Source organism: Nycticebus coucang, chromosome X (genome assembly GCF_027406575.1).
Source record: "Nycticebus coucang isolate mNycCou1 chromosome X, mNycCou1.pri, whole genome shotgun sequence".
NCBI lineage: Eukaryota > Metazoa > Chordata > Mammalia > Primates > Lorisidae > Nycticebus > Nycticebus coucang.
Genome location: NC_069804.1, coordinates 133,210,307 through 133,232,566, shown reverse-complemented (window position 1 = coordinate 133,232,566; position 22,260 = coordinate 133,210,307). Strand labels below are relative to the sequence as shown.

Here is a 22,260-nt window from a genome sequence, read left to right as displayed (position 1 = left end):
CTTTATCTATACAATGAAGATGTTGAGGGATGACAGTAGAACAGCAGGCATAGAAGGGCAACAGGTCCATACTGGGAGAAGAGGGTGAAGAATTCCAGAAGGCATGTCTCAGAGGGAAAATCCATGAGGAACTGATAGATGATCTAATGTGTTTGAATCTACTGAGAGGGGTTTAATGGTTTGTGGAAGTGTTGGGATTAGTGATAATGCATTTAAAAAGAAAACTAAACAAATGAGGCACTTATTAACCCCGGGGGAAAATTGTTAAAATGTTGTACAAGAAAGAATCATGGTATTGGGGCGGTGCCTGTGGCTCAAAGGAGTAGGGCACCAGCCCCATATACCGGAGGTGGTGGGTTCAAACCCAGCCCCGGCCAAAAACTGCAAAAAAAAAAAAAAAAAAAGAATCATAGTGTATTGTTCCTCAGCTGTGAACAATATTTCAATAGTCATAATGCTGCAAACTTCAATTTAACCAAAATTTGTGATAGAATTTTATTAGAATATGGAAGTGTGGCATGAGGGGACTGGTGCAAAAGAACTTACAGAGTAGGAAATAAAAAGGAAATGATGAAAATTGGAAAAAGCAGGACAAATGAATGACCAACAAACATGAAAAAATGCTCATCATTTCTAATTATTAGAGAAATACAAATCAGAACCACTTTGAGATATCATCTAACTCCAGTGACAATGGCCCACATCACAAGGTCCCAAAGTTATAGATGTGGCATGGGTGCAGAGAGAAGGAAACACCTTCTTCACTGTTGGTGGGACTGCAAACTAATGTAGCCTTTATTGAAAGAAGTATGGCGAGTCCTCAAAGAGCTAAAAGTAGACCTTCCATTTGATCCTGCAATCTCATTACTAGTTATCTACACAAAAGAGAAAAACTCATTTAATTATATTTGCACTTGAATGTTTATAGCAGTTTGTACCAATTTATAATCACAAAGATGTGGAAACAACCCAAGTGCCCATCAACACGTGAATGGATTAATGAACTGTGGTATATGTATACCATGGCATATTTACTATATAGCCATAAAAAGATAGAGATTTTATATCTTTTGTTACAACTTGGATGGATTTGGAGAACATTCTCCTAAGCAAAGTTATTACAAGAACAGAAAACCAAGCATCCCATGTACTCACTACTAAGTTGAAACTTGTAGATTATAAACAATGTGTACACAAGAGAAAAACTCAAATTTGAGAAGGGGGTCAGAAGGTTTGGCAAGTTCTCCCCTAACAGGTATATGTACAGGTAAATGGCACACTTCCTGGGGGAAGGTCACAACTACAACTTGGACTTTATCTTACAAATAAATGCAAACAATGTAACCAAATCATATGTACCTTCATATTAATCTGAAATAAATTACAAAAAATAAAAGGTGGGATATATTGGAGCAATCATAACAGAAACACAAGGCAAGAAGATTAAAAAGAAAGAGTTAGGAGTGGCGGCCTTTAGTGAATGGGATTGAGAGATGGGAAGGAATGGGGCAGAGGACTGCTGTTTTTGTGAGAAATTTAGTAGAATTAATTGATTTTTAAAATTATGCACATTATTATCAGGCAACTCAACTAGCCTCTCATCTCAAAATATAATGTCAACCCTTGTTTGAGGGGAGGCAGATATGGATGGGCTGTTTTATAACCCAGACATGGTGTTCCAGGACTTGAAGGTCTGGTGCTCAGCTGGATCGTCTCACACCCATTAAGCTTTTCCATAGACTGACATAATAAACCAGATGTCTGTTAATTGAAATGGGCATATCCTTTCTTAGTGGCCAGAATGCCCTGATGAGCATGGATGCTGTGGGGGAGAAGGCTTTTAAGGACCTGTTTCACCCATGCTCTAGGAAAGCCTGGTGAAAATGTCCCTGCCTATAACAGAGGCATATCTTTGGTGACTGGATTACAACTCCATGGTGTCTTTCCCATTGGTTAAACAAATGCACACTTTAGACTCTCTTCTCTAAATCCTATTTTGAAAGCAAGTCTGCCTCCCCCGTGTTTGTATATTTTATTCTTCATGTGTATAAATGTCAATGGCGAAGCTACATAGTCAGGCCAGTCTTCTTTCTTCCCCCACTATGGGTCCAACTGGCAGAGTTCTAGGAGTGTCCATTTTTCTAGCCTATGCAAGTCACTTCCCTGCTATGTGAATGCCCCAAATATTCCCCACTATTCACAAATGCACACATAGTGACACAAATGACAATATGGTCCACTTTATTAACCAGCTGCTTGTGTCCTCCAGATCAAGAAATTGCAATCATTATCGGGGCCGTGGTAGGAACCCTGGGAGGTGCTGCCATTATCTTCTCTATTGTGTGCTTCGCAAGGAAGAAGACAAAGGCAAACGAAAGGAAGAGAACTTCCAAAACCATCACCGAACTTGAGTAAGCCCTCATTTTGGTTTCTTTACTTGAATACAAACATTTCTCAGGGATATCTCCTTCAGTCAGCAATTCCTAGGCGCTCCTTTTAGTGTACGGTATCAGAGGTATCTTTCTGCTTATTCTCCTTGCTTTTATAAAAAGAACCATGATGGCTACCACTTATTGAGTGCTGGGTGCCACACCGTTCTAAGCATCTTATGTATATCAATTGATTTTACCATCACAACAACCCTTTTAGGTCCAAGAAAATATTTTAATGTATAATATCAACATACTTACCTTTATAATAACACACTCATCAAATATAATTTTAAATATATTTTTTTAATGGAACAAGAGGAAAAAGTGCCTAGGGCCCACAGAAGTTAGAATGTGGCCCTGTCCACAACCCATCTCTTAACCACTCTGCTATTTATTCTGTAGTGTGTATTACACTCATTCATTTGGTCATCCCCCCATTTCCTTGTTTTCACAACTATGTATTGGGTACCCACCTGGTGCCAAGCATTGTGCTAGATGGAGTGGGACATGGAGATGCATCAGAGCTATGTATTTGGTCTTCAAAGACCTAATTAGATTCTTAGACTCTCACCCCATCATCATGGTCTATCTTTCTTGAACTTTCATTATTGTTAAGACCTGACCTTCCTGAACCCAAAATAGACATATGACCTGACAGTGAGTCAGAATAACAGAAATAACAGCCTTCCTGCAGTCTGGGACCCATAGTCACTTATGCTACAGAGCATTTGGCTCCACATGAAATTTCAAAGTTAGCATTTCCCTAACTTATTCTTTTCTTGGGCTTCTTTCTTGCAGACCAATGACGAAGAAAAACCCAAATGCAGAGGGTGAAGCAATGCCAAGAGATAACATCATCCAATTAGAAGCAGCAGCCCTACCTTCCACTGTCACCATCCTGGGACCAGACCAGCATGCACTAGGACATGCCCCAGACATGGCCTCAGGATTAGATCCTTTTGCTATCCCTGAGCTTGATCTCGACCTGGAGCTGGAGCCAGATCTGGATCTGGAAATGGAGTCAGAGCCAGATCCTGGGATTATAGTTGAGCATTTCTGTGATGATGAAAAGTGAGGGGTTAAGGCATAGGCTGGTGGCCCAACTCCAGCATCATCACTAAGGAACCCATTACTGGCATTTGGAATTCTGTTGAACTAACCAGCCCCTACTTCTGCCTTACGTGTTGATCAACCCTCCTCTAATACAGTGCTCATTACTATCGCAAATCCTGAATAAACATGGCAAGATAACTAACTACTAAATAAATGCAAGGGTTCCTGAATTGCCAGAATACTTACAATTTTACTAACATGTAAGTCTAACAAATGACAAAGCAAGTGATTTCTAAATTAGTTGAAAGAGTTTTGTAATAGTACTTATATTTCAGAAAATCTTATTGACAAGATGGCATTAATTAGATTCAATATTACTGGGATTACTTCTAGGATTGTCGGGGCTACCCTATTCATTTTTATATTGAGCACTAAGGAAAGAATTCACCAACATTATGTCATAGATTGGGGAAAAGTTCTTCAAAAATAACAGAGGAGAATGCGTAAAAGATATGTATCAATTGATCCATGGTATTTAAAACCAGGTCTTGTAATTAATGCTCCATTCATCATGTTAGATTTCCCAAGGAGTTACCCTGGTATCCAATTATCTGAGCCTAGCATCTTTTTTTAAATAACCCAATTTATAAATGCCAAATAATGTATAAGCAAACAATACTATGTCTTTGAATGAGCTATTATGTTACCATGATGTCTGATGTGATCTACTTTGAAAAGCAGCCTAGGAAAGTATTCCAAATGAACACTCGTGATCTATTTTAGATAATCTTAAATGTTGGTACATTCAAACACTAATATAGAGATATGGATCCTGTATACATGCTAAATATTAACTAAAATACATTAATATCACTTCTTCTTCCCCTGTTAAAAAGCTTTTGGTGATCATATTTCACCCACATCCCACCTTGAGGAAATTTATAGGCAGACTCACTTTTTCACTTGTGAAATGAATCTTATGTTGACTTTTACTTTAAGGCTCAATAAATAATACTAAATAAAATCTCGTTTTAATGATCCCTAATTTAAATCCTTTTATAAACAACTTTATTGATGTATACTTTATGGACAATAAACCACCCATTTCATGTGTACAATTTGATGGATTTTGATAAAGTACACATTCATGAAACCACCACATCCATCTAGAGGAAAACTGTTCAGCCCAAAATGTTCATTAATGCCCCCATGTGTAATCCCACTATGGCCCTGGACCTATTAGCTTTGTCTTTTCTTGACTTTCATTTAGAGGGGATAACACAGAATGTACTTTTTTTATCTTACTTCCTTCTAAGGTTAATCCATTTCAGTCTAACTTACCACATTCAGATTTTCATGTAAATGATTTTCTTGAATTGCAGACGCCTTTTTATATAGGTCATTGTGTACACACATTGAGATAAGGTCTTTGTAGGTTTTAAGGTGAATTGAAATGGAAATTAACATTACTCTTGTTCATAGCCATGGAGACAAAAGCTAGAAAGCTTTTACTTATGTATTTTCTTTGATATGTCAATTTACTTCAAGGATTTCTGAAGTACCTATAATTCTATTCACAGACTAAATATGCTACTATGATATATGGTATCCTGTAGCCTGATGGGGACTGGAAGCAAAATAAAGAAAATGAGGAAGGTTTTTTTTTTTTTTTTTGAGACAAGAGTTTCACTATGTCACCCTCGGTAGAGTGCTGTGGCATCACAGCTCACAGCAACCTCTAACTCTTGGGCTTAAGCAATCCTCCAGCCTCAGCCTCCCAAGTAGCTGGGACTACAGGTGGCCGCCACAACGTCCGGCTATTTTTTGGTGCAGTTGTCATTGTTGTTTAGTTGGCCTGGACTGGGTTCAAACCCGCCAGCCTCAGTGTATGTGGCTGGAGCCATAACCACTGTGCTATGGGTGCCAAGCCAGTGAGGAAGGTCTTAAGAATGACCTAATATTTTGAGTTTAAAAACTAAACAACAATGTAAACATCTCAATTACCACTCAAAGGGATTTCCAGGAACTTCTCTCATCTCCTTTTTTCTGCACTTAGAAAGTAGGGCAGGCACGGTGGCTCACATCTATAATCCTAGCACTCTGGGAAGCCAAGGAGGGTGGATTGCTTGAGCTCAGGAGTTCAAGACCAGCTTGAGCCAGAGTGAGACCTCATCTCTACTAAAAATAGAAAAACTAGCTGGGCATCCTGGTGGGTGCCTGTAGTCCCAGCTACTTGGGAGGCTGAGGCAAGAGGATCGTTTGAGCCTAAGAATTTGAGGTTGCTGTGAGTTAGATGACACCATGGCACTCTGCCTAGGGAGACAGAGTGAGACTGTCTCAAAAAAAAAAAAAAGGGTAGTGTATTCTTTTTTTTTTTTGTAGAGACAGAGTCTCACTGTACCGCCCTCTGGTAGAGAGCCGTGGCGTCACACAGCTCACAGCAACCTCTAACTCTTGGGCTTACGCGATTCTCTTGCCTCAGCCTCCCGAGCAGCTGGGGCTACAGGCGCCCGCCACAACGCCCGGCTATTTTTTTGTTGCAGTTTGGCCGGGGCTGGGTTTGAACCCGTCACCCTCGGCATATGGGGCCGGCGCCCTACTCACTGAGCCACAGGCGCCGCCCAGGGTAGTGTATTCTAAAGTCAGCAGAACAGCCTTTTGGCTATAGGTCCTTAGACTGTTTCAATTCATTTGTTTATTCAGTCACCCATTGGACTACTGGGTCTGGTGGACTACTGGACTAATGGCTACTGTGAACCAGGACTGTTGCTGCTGCTGATGGTACAATGGTGAGCAGAATCAGAGCTAGCCCTTGTCTTCATGAGTACACAGTTTCGCTATGACAAGTTCTTGTGTGTTAACACCAACAATGTGTTGACTGCAGGAGAGAAAGGCTAGAATTTGTACTGCACTGGGGAGGGCTTCGAAATGACAGTGATTTATGATGAAAAGAGACAGAAACATAGTAATTCTTGACCAAAAGCTGAGAAATCACGTAGACTTATTATCTTTTATGCCCTTTAGAGCACCAGGTGACTTTCTCCTTTAATATTGCATGCTGAGAAGTTACTGTTTGCAATTTTTTTGGCCAGGGCTGAGTTTGAACCTGCCACCTCCGGCATATGGGGCCGGCGTCCTACCCCTTTGAGCCACAGGCGCTGCCTATTTGCAATTTTTGCACTGGCCTGCATGTAACTCAAATTTGATGAACTTTCAGCAAGAATTTCTGAGCTAGAAGAGAACTTTGAAATCAGTAATATTTAACCTTTATCAACTCTAGTACACCTGAGGTTTATAACACACACAATGGCTCACTCCTAACAATGATGGAGCTAGAGGTGGGAGATGATGTAGGATTACATTCTTGGTTGGGGAGGCCGGTTCATGAAAGCTGGTTCATTCTTATACATTCTCTCTCGGCCCCCAGAGGAGACTCCCTGAGTAAAGACAGGTAAAATAATCTGTCTGACATTACACAAAGTCAAAACTGGACCCAAATTCTCTGATTCCAAGTGTAATGCTTTTTCAACTGCACCAAACTACTAATTTCAATGAAACAAACCCACGTTTTAGTAATAAAAGGTTGTTTTATAATGTTTACAAGCTGAAAACTGGTTAGAGGGCCTCAGAAAAATTTCAAACCAAGGACTAAATAATCCTAATTGTCTTTGAAGCTTTGGTTTAAAAAACACAAAGAATTCAGAGATGATAATGAGAGCTTCAGGAAACCAAAACCAATATGCTAATAAAGGAAAACTATTCCTCTACTCACAACACTTAAGACATCAAATATGTAGGGTTTCCACACCAAGCAATTCACTTCTCTGCAGACACTGTGTCCTACAATCTAGTTTAATTCTGACATTACCCAGAGTTAGCAGATCCTAAAGGGTTAGGTCCCAGAAGACTTTCCCCTTCAAATGCCAGTTACAATTATTATGTGCTCACTTCTATCTAACTTGTCTACCACTTGGGGAATCCTGCAACCTCCTCCTCAAGTTTGATAATTTGCCATAGTGGTTCACAGTTTGTAAACACTCTACTTTTGTTTACCAGTTTATATTATAAGGGATACATCTGAAGAGCTATCATAGGACAAGTTCTAGAAGGGTCTCGAGCACAGAAGCTTCTGTCCCCATGAAGTTGGGTTACTCTACTCTCTTAGCACATGATGTGTTCACCAACCTGGAAGCTCACCAAACCTTGTAGTTCGGGGATTTTTATGGAGGCTTCATCATGTAGACATGATGGATTATTAACTCAATTTCCAGCCTTCCCTCTCCCTGGAGGATGGGGGATGGGAATGAAAGTGCCAAGTTTCTAATCAAGGCTTGGTTATTACCAGCCCCCATTCTGAAGATATCCAGGAGCCCAGTAAGATGCCTCACTGGAACAAAAGATGCTCCTAATCATCCAGGAAATCCCAAGAAATTTAGGAGCTCTGTGTCAGGAACTAAGAAATATACCCAATGTTATTTCTTAGGTTACAGACAATTTAAGAAAAACACCATGGTAGGCATTACCGCCAGTCTGTTATTATCAAAATGCTAGCACACCTCCCACCTGGTCAACTGTTTTTGAATAGAGGCAAAAAGATGAATTATGATCCAGGAACACTAGATTTTACCACTAGTTGTTTCTCTAGCTCTGGGCATTCTTTCATCTACACATTGGAGATGATTTCTGCCTTCTTAAAGGCTATGGTGGAAATGGATGGAAAAACTTAAAAATTAAGAACTGTAGTAGAACCACATACTGTTATAAAACCTACGTCTTCTAACAATTGATTTAGTATTGTTTTTTCCCTCAACCTGGGATTCTTAACCCTCTGGGGAGTCACAAATCCCTGGAGAATTTGTTAAAAGCTATGAATCTTCTTCCCAAGAAAAGTGCACATACAAATTCTGGCATTCAATTTCAGGCAGTCAATGCAACTGTGAAGCTAGAGCCATAGACCAAAGTACAGAATTCTCTTACTCTATCAGTCTTGCTGACAAGTTGATTTGGGGGCTTGATAGTGTAACAGAATATGGAAACAGCAGCAGACAGAGCCATGTAAGGAATTCATTGTAGTTGGTGTGGTTGAGAATTGGGAAACCAAATGGGATCGTGTAATTATGAAGTCAAAGATTATGTAGTAAATACAATTTACCATGAAACTCACAGAATCTCACAACTGCAAATTTTCTATAATATTTAAGAATGTAAACTTTCCCACCGTTTCCATTGACCTATTTCTTCCATCTTATATTCTCAGTTAAGCTTACAATTAAATTGTCACCTTTTTAAAATTCATTTTGGAATCTGCTGACCTTGAATTAGCTTCATCTAGGTTAGGTTTCTTGTTCCTGAACATGTAATAATTTGATCAATAGCCAAGAACATTAATATCCTCAGATTATCTCAATCAGTGATCTAAAACAAGTTACTTCATTTAAATGCCAAAAGCCTACAAATTGCTTACGGCTTAGTTCCATCTGTATTGCTCATTGACGGACTCTTCTTGAAGAACTAGCATGAGTATCTTTTACATCCACGAAGCCTATCTACTACCTCAGACAACAAACTCAGTATTTATGAAAATTAAACACTTTCAGTACTAAAAGACTTTATTAGGCAAAATTTTGCTGATTATACTAATATTGGAAATAAATTATTTCATTTGCCATCAATTCTATCCCTGGTATTTAATACAAAAAGTTTTGTTCTATAAGATGCTTCCCTGATTGTAAAGAGTGGTACTCAAGATATTTATGTAGAAAGGGTTTGTATATCAGTCTGGGTGTAGTGGCTCATGCCTGAAAGCCTAGCACTCTGAGGCTGAGGCGGGTAGATTGCCTGAGCTCAGAAATTCCAGACCATCCTGAGTAAGAGAGAGACCCCGTCTCTTAAGAAAAAAAAAAAAAAAAGTGGCTCAGTGCCTGTGGCTCAAGGGGCTAAGGTGCCAGCCACATACACCTGAGCTGGCGGGTTCGAATCCAGCCCGGGCCCGCCAAACAACGATGGCTACAACCAAAAAAATAGCCGGGCGCTGTGGCAGGCGCCTGTAGTCCCAGCTACTTGGGAGGCGGAGGCAGGAGAATTACTTGAGACAGGAGTTGGAGGTTGCTGTGAGCAATGATGCAATAGCACTCTACCCAGGGCAACAGCTTGAGGTTCTGTCTCAAAAAAAAAAAAAAAAAAGTAGCCAGGAGTTGTGGTGGGTGCCTATAATCCCCGCTACTTGGGAGGCTGAGGCAAGAGGATCACTTGAGCTCAGGAGTTTGAGGTTGCTGTGAGTTATGATGCCACGCCACTCTACCCCAGGGCGAGAAAATGAGACTCTACCCCCCCAAAAAAAAAAAATGGTTTGTATATCAATATCATAGTTCATGTTTACAAAACTCATTTTAGCTACTGGTTATTAAGTCCTTGACCTGCACTTATTACAAGTTTGTGAGCTCATGTGGATCACTTATTTCAAGCAATATTTGCAGCACAAAATTCAAATTAAAAAACAATTTGGAGAGTCACTTGGAGTTCATTAGATTTTATGACTAGTATCATTTAAGACACTTCCCTAAATTGAGCTCCTTTATACTAATTTCCTTTTGTTCTACATTTAATTAGCAATTCAGAAGATTACTATTTTTAAAGATTTCAGCTGCAGTCCAAGTATCACTAATTTTGTTGACTTTAGAGTTACCAAAAAGTGAGAAGGTTTTTAAGGCTTAAGTGAATGCCAAACTGGTTTGAAAGAAAAACTGGGAGATACTTTCAACATTTTATTTTTTAGTTTCTGAAATACAAATCAAAGTACATTTTTGTTACGTGTTTTAACAAGCTTGACGTTCTTTTTCATAAAGTATGACTCAGTACAGGTACCTTAGAACTTCCTTTTAAAAAACCATCCATGTTATTTTGAGAGAAAAAGCGTCATTAAAGAAATACGTGGGTACATGGGCTATCGTTTTTCAATTTTTTAGAGCATGCCCTCCAACTTAAAATTTGGTCCGCTAAAATACATGGCCTGTCACAAAAATAACTTAAACCTCACGGTTGAAAAAACAGAAATATTTGGCATAGGCCTGAGTGAGGCTTGAAAAACAAGTGAGGATGTGTTTCAACTGAACATTATAGAATCCACTTAGAACCATCTGGCAAAACAACTGACCTGTTCTGTTGCACTGTTCTGCCTCAGAGGGGGTCAGAAGGTGCATGGGAGGGTGCTGAAGACTTATGACAGCCACAGAATCACATACTCAAAGTTAACCAAAATTCAATACAGAATACTACATGGTAACAGCAGAAAAATCTCAACAGTTATTCCATGCCTAGAAAGCAAGTTATAAGCTTAGAACAAGTACCTCAGCAGGAACAATAGTTAACATGTTTGTAAGACTTTGATGGTGAGAAAACTTCATCATTCATTAATGATGCCTTATGCACAAGTACATTAGTTTCCAGGACACTGGGGACAACAAAAAAACATACAAAATTAAGAATAAATCCAAGCTGCTTAACCTTCTACCATTCTTTTGAGTATTAAACCCAGGCCACCTTTGGCCACTTGCAGGGGCGTCTTTTCCTCTTTATTTTCTATGTAAATACTTGCTCCTTGGGACACCAGCAGTTTTGCTTCTTCCACTCTCTCCTCGTCACAGGCTAAGTGTCTGAAATCAGGGATCACAAAGACCAATTAATCACTACCAACTGTATGTAATGGTTAGGATTTCTGTTAAGTATTCTAAAGTACATATTAGGCCATGGTAAAACTGGAAAGTAATTTCATCAGCAAAGAAAAATTAGTCTGCATGGAGAAGACTGTTTACAACAGTGGTTCTCAATCTTCCTACTGCCGCAACATATTTTTGTTGTTAAAAAGGGGTCACGACCCACAGGTTGAGAACCACTGGTTTATAAGTTGAAATTCAGCAGAACAGCCTTATGCTACCAGATCATAAATCATAATTCTGATCCTACTTACAACAGAAGAAGGGATTTAAATGCCAGCCTAAGCAACAACTTCCTCATTTTACAGAGATTAGCAGAAGTTTGTTTATCCCAAACATAAATGTAATATATCAGGGTTAGAATTTAGAAAAGCCCCAATTCATATTCTGTTAATGGCAATCTGGCTTGAAGTTTGGAAAAGGAGTTTATAAAAGATTTTACCTCATTTGATCCATATTTCTACCTTGCAAGTTAGCAAGGTATTGTTATCACCATTTAACACTGAAATGGTGAGAGAGGTTAAAGTTCTTGCCTATGCTGACATGGCCGAGTGGTAAACTGAGCGAAGGAAATTAACCTTTGTCTGGCACTTATAGTTTGCCAGGCTTGGTATTATATTTTTTTGGTGGGAGGGAATCTTTAATAGGTTGCAATTTCACACATTCAAACCTAAGTCACAAAACTGTCAGGTTATCTTTACACACATTTGAAGTTCTATTTACTTTCCTAATAATTACGAGAATAAGTGACAATACTTTCCTCACATCAGGGTTTAAAATCTGATGAATTGGCTTGGTGCCTATAGCCCAGCGGCTAGGGCACCGGCAACATACACTGGTGCTGGTGGGTTCAAGCCCGGCCTGAGCCTACCAAACAACAATGACAACTACAACAACAAAATAGCAGGGCGTTGTGGTGGGCACCTATAGTCCCAGCTGCTTGGGAGGCTGAGGCAAGAGAATTGGTTAGGCCCAAGAGTTTGAGGTTGCTGTAAGCTGTGATGTCATGGCACTCTACCCAGGGCGACACAGTAAGACTCCGTCTTAAAAAAAAATTAAAATCTGATGAATTATGAGACTTTTACAATCTTCTATGCTAATTCTCATGTACTCTTCTTAAATTTCTATTTACTTGTTATTTTACTTAAACCCCACAACAATCTAGTAAGGAAGGAATTACTACCTCATGTTATAGATCAGAAAATTAAGACTCAGGAATATTAAATAACTTAGGTAAGTTACTTAATGCAAGAATTTAATATAGTTAGTAATAGTAGAGTTTGAATTGGGTGAACAGCAACTAGCCATCCTAAATCCTACGCTCTTCCCAGGACCCTAAACTATATACTACAAGACCCCTAGATTTCCTCTGGTCTATCATGCCATTTTAGTTATGAAGAAAAGAGAATATTTAGGTCTTTCTAAACAGTGTCTCTTAGAACTTGAGGAAAGTTTTTTTTTTGAAACAGAGTCTCACTATGTCGTCCTTGGTACAGTGCTGTGGTGTCACAGCTCACAGCAACCTCAAACTCTTGGGCTTTAAGAGATTCTCTTGTCTCAGCCTCCCAAGTAGCTGGGACTATAGGAGCCCACCACAGCACCCAGCTATTTTTTGATTGCAGTTGTCATTATTGTTTAGCAGGCCCAGGCCAGGCTTGAACCTGCCAGCCTCGGTGTATGTGGCTGGCGCCCTAACCACTGAGTGACGGTGTAGAGCCGAAAGATTTTTTTTTTAATTGAATTAAATTAAAAAATTTTTAAATTGAGCTAAAAAAAACAATACTTTTAAAAGTCAGTTTAAAGTCAAATTGGAAAAGGTTGAAACTCATTCTGGATTAAAGAGAAGACTCACAGAATTTCTGGTTAAAAAAAAACATCACCACTCAACCAAGAAGAAAAGTGGCCAAGAACTGTGGGAAAAAAACATCAAGGTAGAGGCCAGCTTTAGGTCATACACATAAATAAAATTCTAGACGGATTTAAGAGTTAAATGCAAAACAATAATCCTCGATCAAAACCAAAGAAACAGTTTTAAAAACCTACAATAAAAGTGAATATTTAACTAATTTCAGAGTGAGGAATAACTTTCCAGTCATGAAGAAAGATTAATAAATTAGGCTACACAGAAATTAAAAACTTCTGTTATTTGACAAATTCATGAACAGGATGAAAAGACAAACTAGAAAAAATATTTTCAACTAACATTGAAGGAGGTTAATATTTTTAATATGTCAAGACAAGAGCACCTAAAAACCAGTAAAAATAAATTAATTCCCCAAAAGGAAAAGAAAAAGGGACACAAAAAGTTACAATTAGAAAATATAATGAGCTATAGGCATTAAAAAATGTTCAAATTTACTAATAAAAATGTAAATTACAACTATAAATACCATTTTCACATAACAAAAGCATAATTTTGGTGTTAGTGTGGAATAATAGGCACTCTTAAATAGCTGTTTGGAGGGTACAATGATACAACTCCTCTGGAAGCAATTTGGCAATATATAGCAATAATCTTAAAATGTATTTGTTGACCTAGCAATTCAATTTCTAGGAGTCTATACTAAAGTAATAATCAGAAATATGGCCAAAGGTTTTTGTACAATTTTAGTCAATGTAGCATTATTTATAATAGTGGAAAACTCAAACAAATTAAATATGCAGCAAAAGAGGAATGATTAAATGGCAGATTCATCAAATGGAATCGCATGCAACCAATAAAAAGTTTTAAGCATGGAAAATGCTCACAATATGCTATGAGGTGAAAAGAACAAAATATAACTGCATACACAGTATGACCCCAATTTTGTTGAAAAATAAGTGTGTAAAATACACACATTTGCATATAAAAAACTGGGAGGCAATACACAAAGATGTTATCAGGGGTTATTTCTGGGTGGCATGATAATAGGTAATTTTAATTTTTCTCTTTATACTTTTGTGTACTTTCAAATTTTTTGCCATTAATATGTATTGCATTTATAAGCAGAATGAAAAAAGAAATATGCAAGAATTATTGCAAGAGGGCTAATGCCAGGCAGAATACAAATGACTGCTACTTGTCACTTACAGAGGAGTGTTACCCTCAGTGTCTTGGATGTTTGTGGATGCTTTGTAGTACAGAAGGATATGAATCATCTTCAAGTTACCCTTGGCTGCTGCGCGGTGCATTGCTGTAGCCTCATAGTGGTCCTTGGCATCTGGATTAGCGCCACCTTCCAGTAACATGACAGCAATCTGGAAAGACAGGGAAGAAAACAACGCAGAGGTCTATTTGTGCTTGTGTGTATGTTTCGAACTCAACAGAAGTAACCTAGGGATGGAACCATACCTCATGCCTGTTTTTGGAAGCTGCGTAATGGAGGGGAGTACATCCATTTTGATTGACAGCATTCACTTGAGCACCTTTCCCCAGAAGGGCTCTCACAATCTCATCCCGGCCAGCAGAAGCAGCAATATGAAGAGGCGACCAACCCGCCTATAAAAGAAGTGGGCAGTACAAAATCCAGGAAGAAAAGGCACAGGGATTAATGCTAACATTTAGGCAAGATTTATAAAGAGCTTTACAAAAGCAAAAGAAAAGGTTCCATTCTTATTCCTCACATGTCTAATCCTAAGGAAACCAAAACCACTACAATAAATCTCTTTATATTCCCCTTCGCTTTCCAGGCAACGTTAACCAAAAAAAATTCCAACATAATAAAAGAGTTTAGAGTCTTTTGGGGTTCACCACAATAAGCCTTGATCTGTATGTGTATGCTAAATCACAAAGTGGCAAAACGAACATTTTAAAATAATGCAACCACTAGTCTCTTGATCACCAGGAACTTTACTTCTTAGCAGTAAAGGTTATAATTTTGTTTATGAGCTTAATACTCAGTCTTCAGTAAACACCAGTCTGGAGTCTAAAGATAACTGGGAATTTATCAACTCTGCCGAATACTCACATCATCTTTATCATTCACTGGCACACCAAGTTGCAACAAGAATTCAACAATTTCTGTATGCCCGGCTGAGCATGCCCAGTGCAAGGCAGTTCTGTTGTCCTACATGGGAAAAAGAGAATCAAGAAGATAAACGTTCTTGAAGAGATAGAACTAAGGCAAAAAAGCAGAAGAAAATAACCTTGGTGCTGGCAATCCTATAGTTTCAAAAGAAGAAATGGAGAGCACTGGATCGTCAGGTAGGTAACCTTAAACTATATTACTTACTAATAATATAGACAGACCAAGGTTTTAGTAACATGGGAAGAATAACATGGATGAATCTAAATAATTCTGGGCAGGATACAGTGATGAAAATTGTAAAGCAAGAAACCGATTTCAATGCTTTGCCAGATACAGAGCTTTGGCTGTTTACTATTATGTTATGTATGTGCTTTTGTTATGTCAAGCACTGTGCTGGGATTTTCACACGCATTGAGGAAATTAAGAATCGTCTGGGTAAGCAACTAGTAAATGGTGCAGTTGGGGTACAAACCCTATCTGACTTTGAAATCTCTACTCCACACTGACTTCAAGCCATGTTCTGGAAAGAACACATGAATCTTATTAGGGAAGCAATGTTCATAAAACTAGTTGAATCTATGTAGGCATTTAGAAAACATACCACACAGAATCAGGGAACAACAAAATTATTATTTATAAAAAGCAATAAGCTAGTGGTCATATTTCTCAAAGGAAATCCCTATTTGCAGTGACTGCTATATTTCTCAGTCAGCACTAATACGAAATGTTTAATAATTTAATAATAGAATGTTTAATAATTTAAAACTGTATTACAAAAAATTTCAAACACATACAAATGGAGGGACTATAATTGAATCCCACATGCCCATCACCTAGATTTAACAATAAATATTGCCATATTTGCTTCATCTTTTTTTTCCTTGCTGAAGTTTCTAAAAAGAAATCCTAAATATCATGACTTTTCACACCTGAATATTTCATTTTTAAAAATATAAGTGTATTTTCTTATATAACTATTAGATCATTGTCACACCTATTAAAATTAACACTAACTTTTATGAAATCTAATGCCCAGTCTGTATTCAGATTTCTCAAATTGTCCTCCAAATCTTTTTGCAGTTGGTTTGGTTAAATAAGGAATGAAACAAAGGCTAAAAATGGCATCTAGCTATGTTTCTTAAATTTCTTGATCTTGAATATCTCCCTCCCTTTATAATTCATTGATTGGGCTGAAGAATGGTTAAATCTTATATAGAGTATTATTAAATCTTAACATGAATTATTACATTTTAATTTAAATTATTAAATATTATCAGACCATAATGAAGGTAAAAGTAAAGCCATTTTCAGGTTGAGTAATAAGGGAAAGTTCCAGAAAAGGGAAATCTGTCTCCTGATTTCAAATTCTCTTCCAAAAGACACAAAATTAATATAGGATATTGTCTCGCTGGTGCTTAGCACAGTGCCCCCCAAACAGAAAACAACATATAAATATTTTTTGGTTTACTGAGGGTACCATGAATCCTTTGAGCAAGAAAGCAGAAACACTTCCCAGCATCCATCCACTTTTGTTTGCCTCTGCTCAGAATGGCTTTTATTCCCCAAGGAAATCCTACTCATCCTTCAATTCTTTGCAAAAACTTTCCCAATTACCGTAATATTCGGCTTTAGGTCCTCCTATTACGTGTTCTGAAAACCCCAAGTAAACTTTTCGTCCGAGTATTAACTACGGAATTTGTAATCTGACATCTTCTTTTGTGATTACTTTATCGTATGCTTCTTTCACTCAACCGTATCCCCAGCTCCTAACAAACTGCCTGGCCCAGAAGTGGTGTTCAGTTACACGTGTTTCACTGAATAGAGTTTCTAGTAAAGATAAAGAAATCCATACTAAAAGCCTTCCTCCTCACGGATTGGGCATTCCTGAGAAAAGCGGCAGACGTTCTAGAAATATCCAAAATTCAGAGAGCTAAAGGCCGGGCCAAAAAACATATTTGAACGTATAATTGAGGTCTGCGGGGGTAGCTTCTGCAGCCAAATCAGAGTGAACCCGGGGGACTGCTGGGGCGGGAATCTGCCCCTAGCACAATTGACCTTCCCTTGGGCCAGGCCCGGGAAGCCACGTAGGGTTTCGTCGAGGCGGCCGGCTACCGAAAGGCCCTAGAGCTGCTTTACCTGGTCAGTTCTAGTAGCCAGGGATTTATCGGCCAGGATTCTCTCCTTCAACTCCTCCAGCTTCCCGCTGTAGGCCAGATTGCAGACCGTCAGGTTAGACACACACCCCTCCATTTCGCTTTCCCAGGATCTCCGCGAACGCGCGCAATGCCCGCCTCACGTCGTCGGATCCGGCTGCCAGTCAAAAGAGCAGGCAGAACTCCACCAATCACCGAGCTTCCTCCTTCCCTTTTCTTTTTCCCATCGCGCAGCGCCTCTGGGAGTTGAAGTTTGAGGGTAGTTCCGGACAGGGAGGCGCCTTTTCCGCCCTCACAGACTCGGGCCCTAGAAGCTAGGAACTACAAGTCCCAGGTTTCCTTGCGCCCACCCGTAGTCAAGTTGCCGGTGGAATTGGCCCAGGATGACAGCTGGAGAATGGAGTCAGGTACGGGAAGCGGCTTCGAGTGGAACTTTGTGTGAGAGCCGGGGTGGGTGGTCTCAGTTGAGCCATTGAGTCGACCACACGAAACGGGTGCGGGGGCAGGGCAAGAGAATTATGGGAGGCTCTAAAGGTCCTGTCTCCTGGGGTCCCTGACTTGCAGTGGCAGGCGGAAGGGACAACAGTTAGAGCTGTGTACTACCTCTTAAGCTTGAACCGGTGTCTGTGGCTACCCTCCCCCTCCTCGTCACTGTCCTATGAGTGGAAAGAAATAGGGGTTAATTACTCTGACATCTCAGCGGCGTGGCATCAGGGTAGGGTTCTGCCACAGAAGCGATAGCATATGACACCATACTAAGGTGATGTGCCAGGGTGATGCCAAAGGCAGCGTGTGATGCTGTGGGAGCTACTTGATATCTAAGAGACCTTGGCGAGTAGGTAACCTGGTGGCATCACAACTTGATGCGGGTTATCTTAGGGATACCGGGATGTGATGTTGTCACTTTAATATCACGATTTTAACGATGACATGGGGGCTTTGCTGAAACTATTAAGCTAATTGTGTTTCTTTTTATGGAAATCCCAAATGGTGCAATAGCAGAAGCAATGCAAGGTTTGTCCTTTATAGGGCCTATCCAGAAGGGCATTATTCCAAAACTAAGTAATGATAAGAATACAAGCAAGAAAGAGACTGAAGGTGTTTATGTGTATTCTGTTATGATGTAGAAATAGGTCTTGGCAAACTTTCTGTAAAGAGTCAGATAGTAAATATTTTAGGTGTTGGGGGCCAAAAGGCAAAATTGAGAATATTTTTTAGGTACTTATATGACAAAAGAGAAAACAAATTTCAACAAATTTGTGAAGAAATTCAAAATATAAGAATAATAATTGAGTACCTTTTTGTAATACAGGGCTACTAATAAGAAGAATGGAATTCTTTTGGGGGCATGACATTTTGATTAGTTGGGGCTCAATTGGCCCAGTTTCCCCTACCATTTTCTTTGTATTTGAACAGCTTTATTGAAATATATTTGACATATTCTATAATTTGTCTATTTCAAGTGCATAAATGATTTTTAGCAACTTTACTCAGTAGAGCAGCCATCACCATAAATCTATTTCAGAACATTTTCACCCCCCCTAATAAGATCCCTCATGCCTATTTATAGTTAATCCCCATTTCCACTCCAGAAAACCACTAACCTAGTCTTTTATCTCTATAAATTTACCTACTTTGGACATTTCATGTAAATTAAATCATGTAATTTATGGTCTTTTGTGTGTAGCTTCTTTACTTAGCATATTTTTAAGGTTCATCCATATTGTAGTGTGTGTCAGTACTTTGTTACTGTTTTGCCAAATAGTATTCTACTTTCTGGATGTAACACAATTTTTTTTCTATTTACTCACCAGCTGATAGACATGTAGGTTGTTTCCAACTTTTGGCTGTTGTGACTAGTACTGGTAACAACATTTGTACGCAAGTTTTTTTGTGGACATAGGCTTTCATTTCTCTTTGGTAGATAACTAATAAGGGTGAAATTACTGGATCACAGGGAAAATATATGTTAAACTTTTTCATAAACTGCAAAACTGTTTTTACAAAGTGGTAGCACTGGCTCGGTGCCTGTAGCTCAGTGGCTAGGGTGCCAGCCACATACCCTGGAGCTGGCGGGTTCGAATCCAGCCCATGTCTGCCAAGCAATAATGACAACTGCAACCAAGATATACCCGGGCCTTGTGGCAGGCGCCTGTAGTCCCAGCTACTTGGGAGGCTGAGGCAACAGAATCGCTTAAGCCCAAGAGTTGGAGGTTGCTGTGAGCTGTGACACCATGGAACACTACCCAGGGCGACATATTGAGACTCTGTCTCAAAAAACAACAACAAAAAGAAAACAAAGTGGTAGCGCTATTTTGCATTTCCACTAGTAATGTATGTAATGTTCCTATTTCTCCACATGCTTGCCAACATTTTTTATTTACTGTATTTTTTTATGATAGCCATTCTAAGTGGATATGAAGTGATACTGTGATTTTTTTTTTTTTTTTTTTTTTTTGTAGAGACAGAGTTTCACTTTATGGCCCTCGGTAGAGTGCCATGGCGTCACACAGCTCACAGCAACCTCCAACTCCTGGGCTTAGGCGATTCTCCTGCCTCAGCCTCCCGAGTAGCTGGGACTACAGGCGCCCGCCACAACACCCGGCTATTTTTTTGTTGCAGTTTGGCCGGGGCTGGGTTTGAACCCACCACCCTCGGTATATGGGGCCGGCGCCCTACTCACTGAGCCACAGGCGCCACCCGTGATACTGTGATTTTAATTTGTAGTTCCTTAATGACTGATGTCGGTGAGCATGTTTTCATGAGTTTATTAGCCATTTGTATGTATTATTCAATAAAGGGTCTGTTGTATTTTTTTCTATTTTTAAATTGGCTTATTTGTCTTTGTTGTTTAGTTGTAAGGATTATTTATAGGTTTACATAGTATAGTCTAGATGCAATCTCTGTCAGATATATGATATGTACATATTTTCTCCCAGTTTGTTGCTTGTCTTTTCCTTTTCTTAATAGTGCCTTTTAAAGTAAAAAGTGCATTTTGATGAGGTCCAATTTTTCAGTTTTTTCTTTTCTGGACCATGCTTTTAGTGTTGTATCTAAGAAGCCTTTGCCTAATCTAAGGTTTCAGTGATTTTTCTTCTATGTTTTCTTCTTAAAGTTTTATTGTTTGATCTCTTAATTTTTAGTGTATGAGTTGTTTTGAGTTAATTTTTCTATATGATGTGAAGTGAAGGTCTAAGTTCATCTTCTTCCATGTGGATATCCATATTGTCCCATCACCACTTGCTGAATCTTGTATCTTTAACGTCTTACATGCTTTCTATATTTGTCACAACTGATAGAGCCACGCTGGTATATTACTATTAACTATACCCCACACTTCATTCCAAGTTTTCTAGTTTTTCTCTGGATGGCATTCCATCCAGGATGCCACATTATATTTAGTCATTGTGTCTCCTTAGCTTGTTTTGGCATGTGGCAATTTTTCAGACATTTCTTGTTTTGATGACCGTGATACTTTTAAGGAATACTGGTCAGGTATTTTGTAGAAAAATCCCTCAGTTTGAGTTTGTCTGATGTGTTTTTCATGGTTATACTGGAGTTATGTTTTTGGATGGGAGTCTACAGAGGTGAAATGGCATTCTCATCATATGCTATCAAGGGTACTTGGGCATAGGATTTTAATATGAGCATATTCATTGCTTGGGATAGAATCCTATTAGGTTCTTCTCTTAATATTGCCTTTTAGCATGTCACTACATTGCAGATTAATCACTTCCAATTGAAAGTTTGGTGAAAGGTGCTCAATTGCACACTTAAATGGGTTTGGGAATATGGAAATATCCTTTGTACTTGCCTCAGAGTCCAAAAACCACTACTGGGTCTGTAGTATACACACACACACACACATACTATATATTACACATACATACACATATATAAATACACATATATACATGTACACATGGTGCACATTTGTGTGGAAATAGAGATACTGCTTCTTGTTTTAACTATTTTTTTTAAATCTCAGCTTTCTTGTGGTATAATTTGCACACAGCAAATCTTATTCTTTTGGGGTGGAAAGTTCAATGTACTTGGGCAAATACATATGGTTTCATAGCCACCAGTGCAATCAAGATATAGAATATTTTTGTCACTCCCCAGAGTTCTCTCATGCTCCTTTATGGTCACTTCTCTCCCCCTACTCCCACTCTTGACAACTGCTGAATTTATTTCTGACTTTGTCGTTTTGCTATTTTTAAGTGTACAATTTAATGATTATAAATAGTTATATACTTGTGTTACCATCACATTTTTGTGTTAAATGATTTCCATCACCCCAGAAGGAACCTCATGCCTGTTTTCAGGCCTCCCCATTTCTCTCCTCAGCCCTATGTAACCACTAATACATTTTGTCTCTATATGTTTTCATTTTCTAGACATTTAATATAAATAGAATAATAGAGTATGTGGTCTTTTATATCTGTTTTTTTTCACTTAGCATAAGGTTTTCAAGGTTTAGCTATGTTGTAGCATGTATCAGTATTTCATTGCTTTTTATGGCTGAATACTGTTCTATTTTATGGGCATAATAGATTTTGTTTATCCTTTCAACCGTTTATGGGCATTTGTAATATATCACCTTTTGGTTATTATGAATAACGATGCTATAAACGTTCATGTACAAGTTTCTGTGCAGACGTATAATTTCGTTTCTCTTGGATATTTATCTAGGAGTGGAACTGCTGGATTATATGATAACTCTGCATTTAATTTTTGAGGAACTTGCAGATTGTTTACCAAAGTCTCTGTACCATTTTGCCTACCCACCAGCAGTTGTTTGAGGGTTCAGATTTCTCCACGTCTTTACCAATGCATATTATGGTCCATGTTTTTTATTACAGGCATTCTAATGGTTGTAAAGTAGTGTCTGTGGTTTTCTTGT

The 22,260-nt window shown here is 38.8% G+C and overlaps 3 protein-coding genes across 4 annotated transcripts in view; 2 read left to right on the top strand and 1 right to left on the bottom strand.

Moving 5' to 3' along the window:
- VSIG1 (V-set and immunoglobulin domain containing 1) overlaps positions 1-4,499 on the top strand; it is a 43,883-nt gene extending 39,384 nt beyond the window's left edge. The window contains exons 6-7 of the mRNA XM_053579769.1: positions 2,270-2,411; positions 3,231-4,499. Of these exons, the coding sequence (XP_053435744.1) occupies positions 2,270-2,411; positions 3,231-3,507 (419 nt within the window). The 3' untranslated portion in view covers positions 3,508-4,499. The remainder of the gene's footprint in view (positions 1-2,269; positions 2,412-3,230) is intronic.
- Positions 4,500-10,239: 5,740 nt separating this feature from the next.
- Positions 10,240-17,527, bottom strand: PSMD10 (proteasome 26S subunit, non-ATPase 10). 2 transcript variants are annotated; one of them, XM_053580883.1, is made up of 5 exons: positions 17,341-17,527; positions 15,145-15,243; positions 14,529-14,675; positions 14,347-14,434; positions 10,240-11,137 (listed from the first exon to the last, which is right to left on the bottom strand). In XM_053580883.1, the coding sequence occupies exons 1-5, from the start codon at positions 17,452-17,454 to the stop codon at positions 11,130-11,132; spliced, it is 456 nt and encodes a 151-aa protein (XP_053436858.1). In that variant the 5' UTR covers positions 17,455-17,527; the 3' UTR covers positions 10,240-11,129. The 2 variants fall into 2 exon arrangements, with proteins under 2 accessions (XP_053436858.1, XP_053436859.1); XM_053580884.1 differs by having other exon boundaries at positions 10,823-11,137; positions 14,268-14,434; positions 17,341-17,487.
- A 103-nt stretch (positions 17,528-17,630) lies between these two features.
- The window catches only part of ATG4A (autophagy related 4A cysteine peptidase), a 65,815-nt gene continuing 61,185 nt past the window's right edge, over positions 17,631-22,260 (top strand). Inside the window, exon 1 of the mRNA XM_053579525.1 lies at positions 17,631-17,764. Coding sequence (XP_053435500.1) covers positions 17,755-17,764 — 10 coding nt within the window. The 5' untranslated portion in view covers positions 17,631-17,754. The remainder of the gene's footprint in view (positions 17,765-22,260) is intronic.

What these genes read in the sequence shown, in the direction of transcription:
- PSMD10 (XM_053580884.1), bottom strand. Translation starts at nt 17,454, where the DNA reads ATGGAGGGGTGTGTGTCTAACCTGACGGTCTGCAATCTGGCCTACAGC. An exon ending in TGGCTACTAGAACTGACCAG is followed by an intron (nt 15,244 to 17,340) that starts GTAAAGCAGCTC and finishes TTTCCCATGTAG; the next exon opens with GACAACAGAACTGCCTTGCA. An exon ending in CTTCCAAAAACAGGCATGAG is followed by an intron (nt 14,435 to 14,528) that starts GTATGGTTCCAT and finishes CTGTCTTTCCAG; the next exon opens with ATTGCTGTCATGTTACTGGA.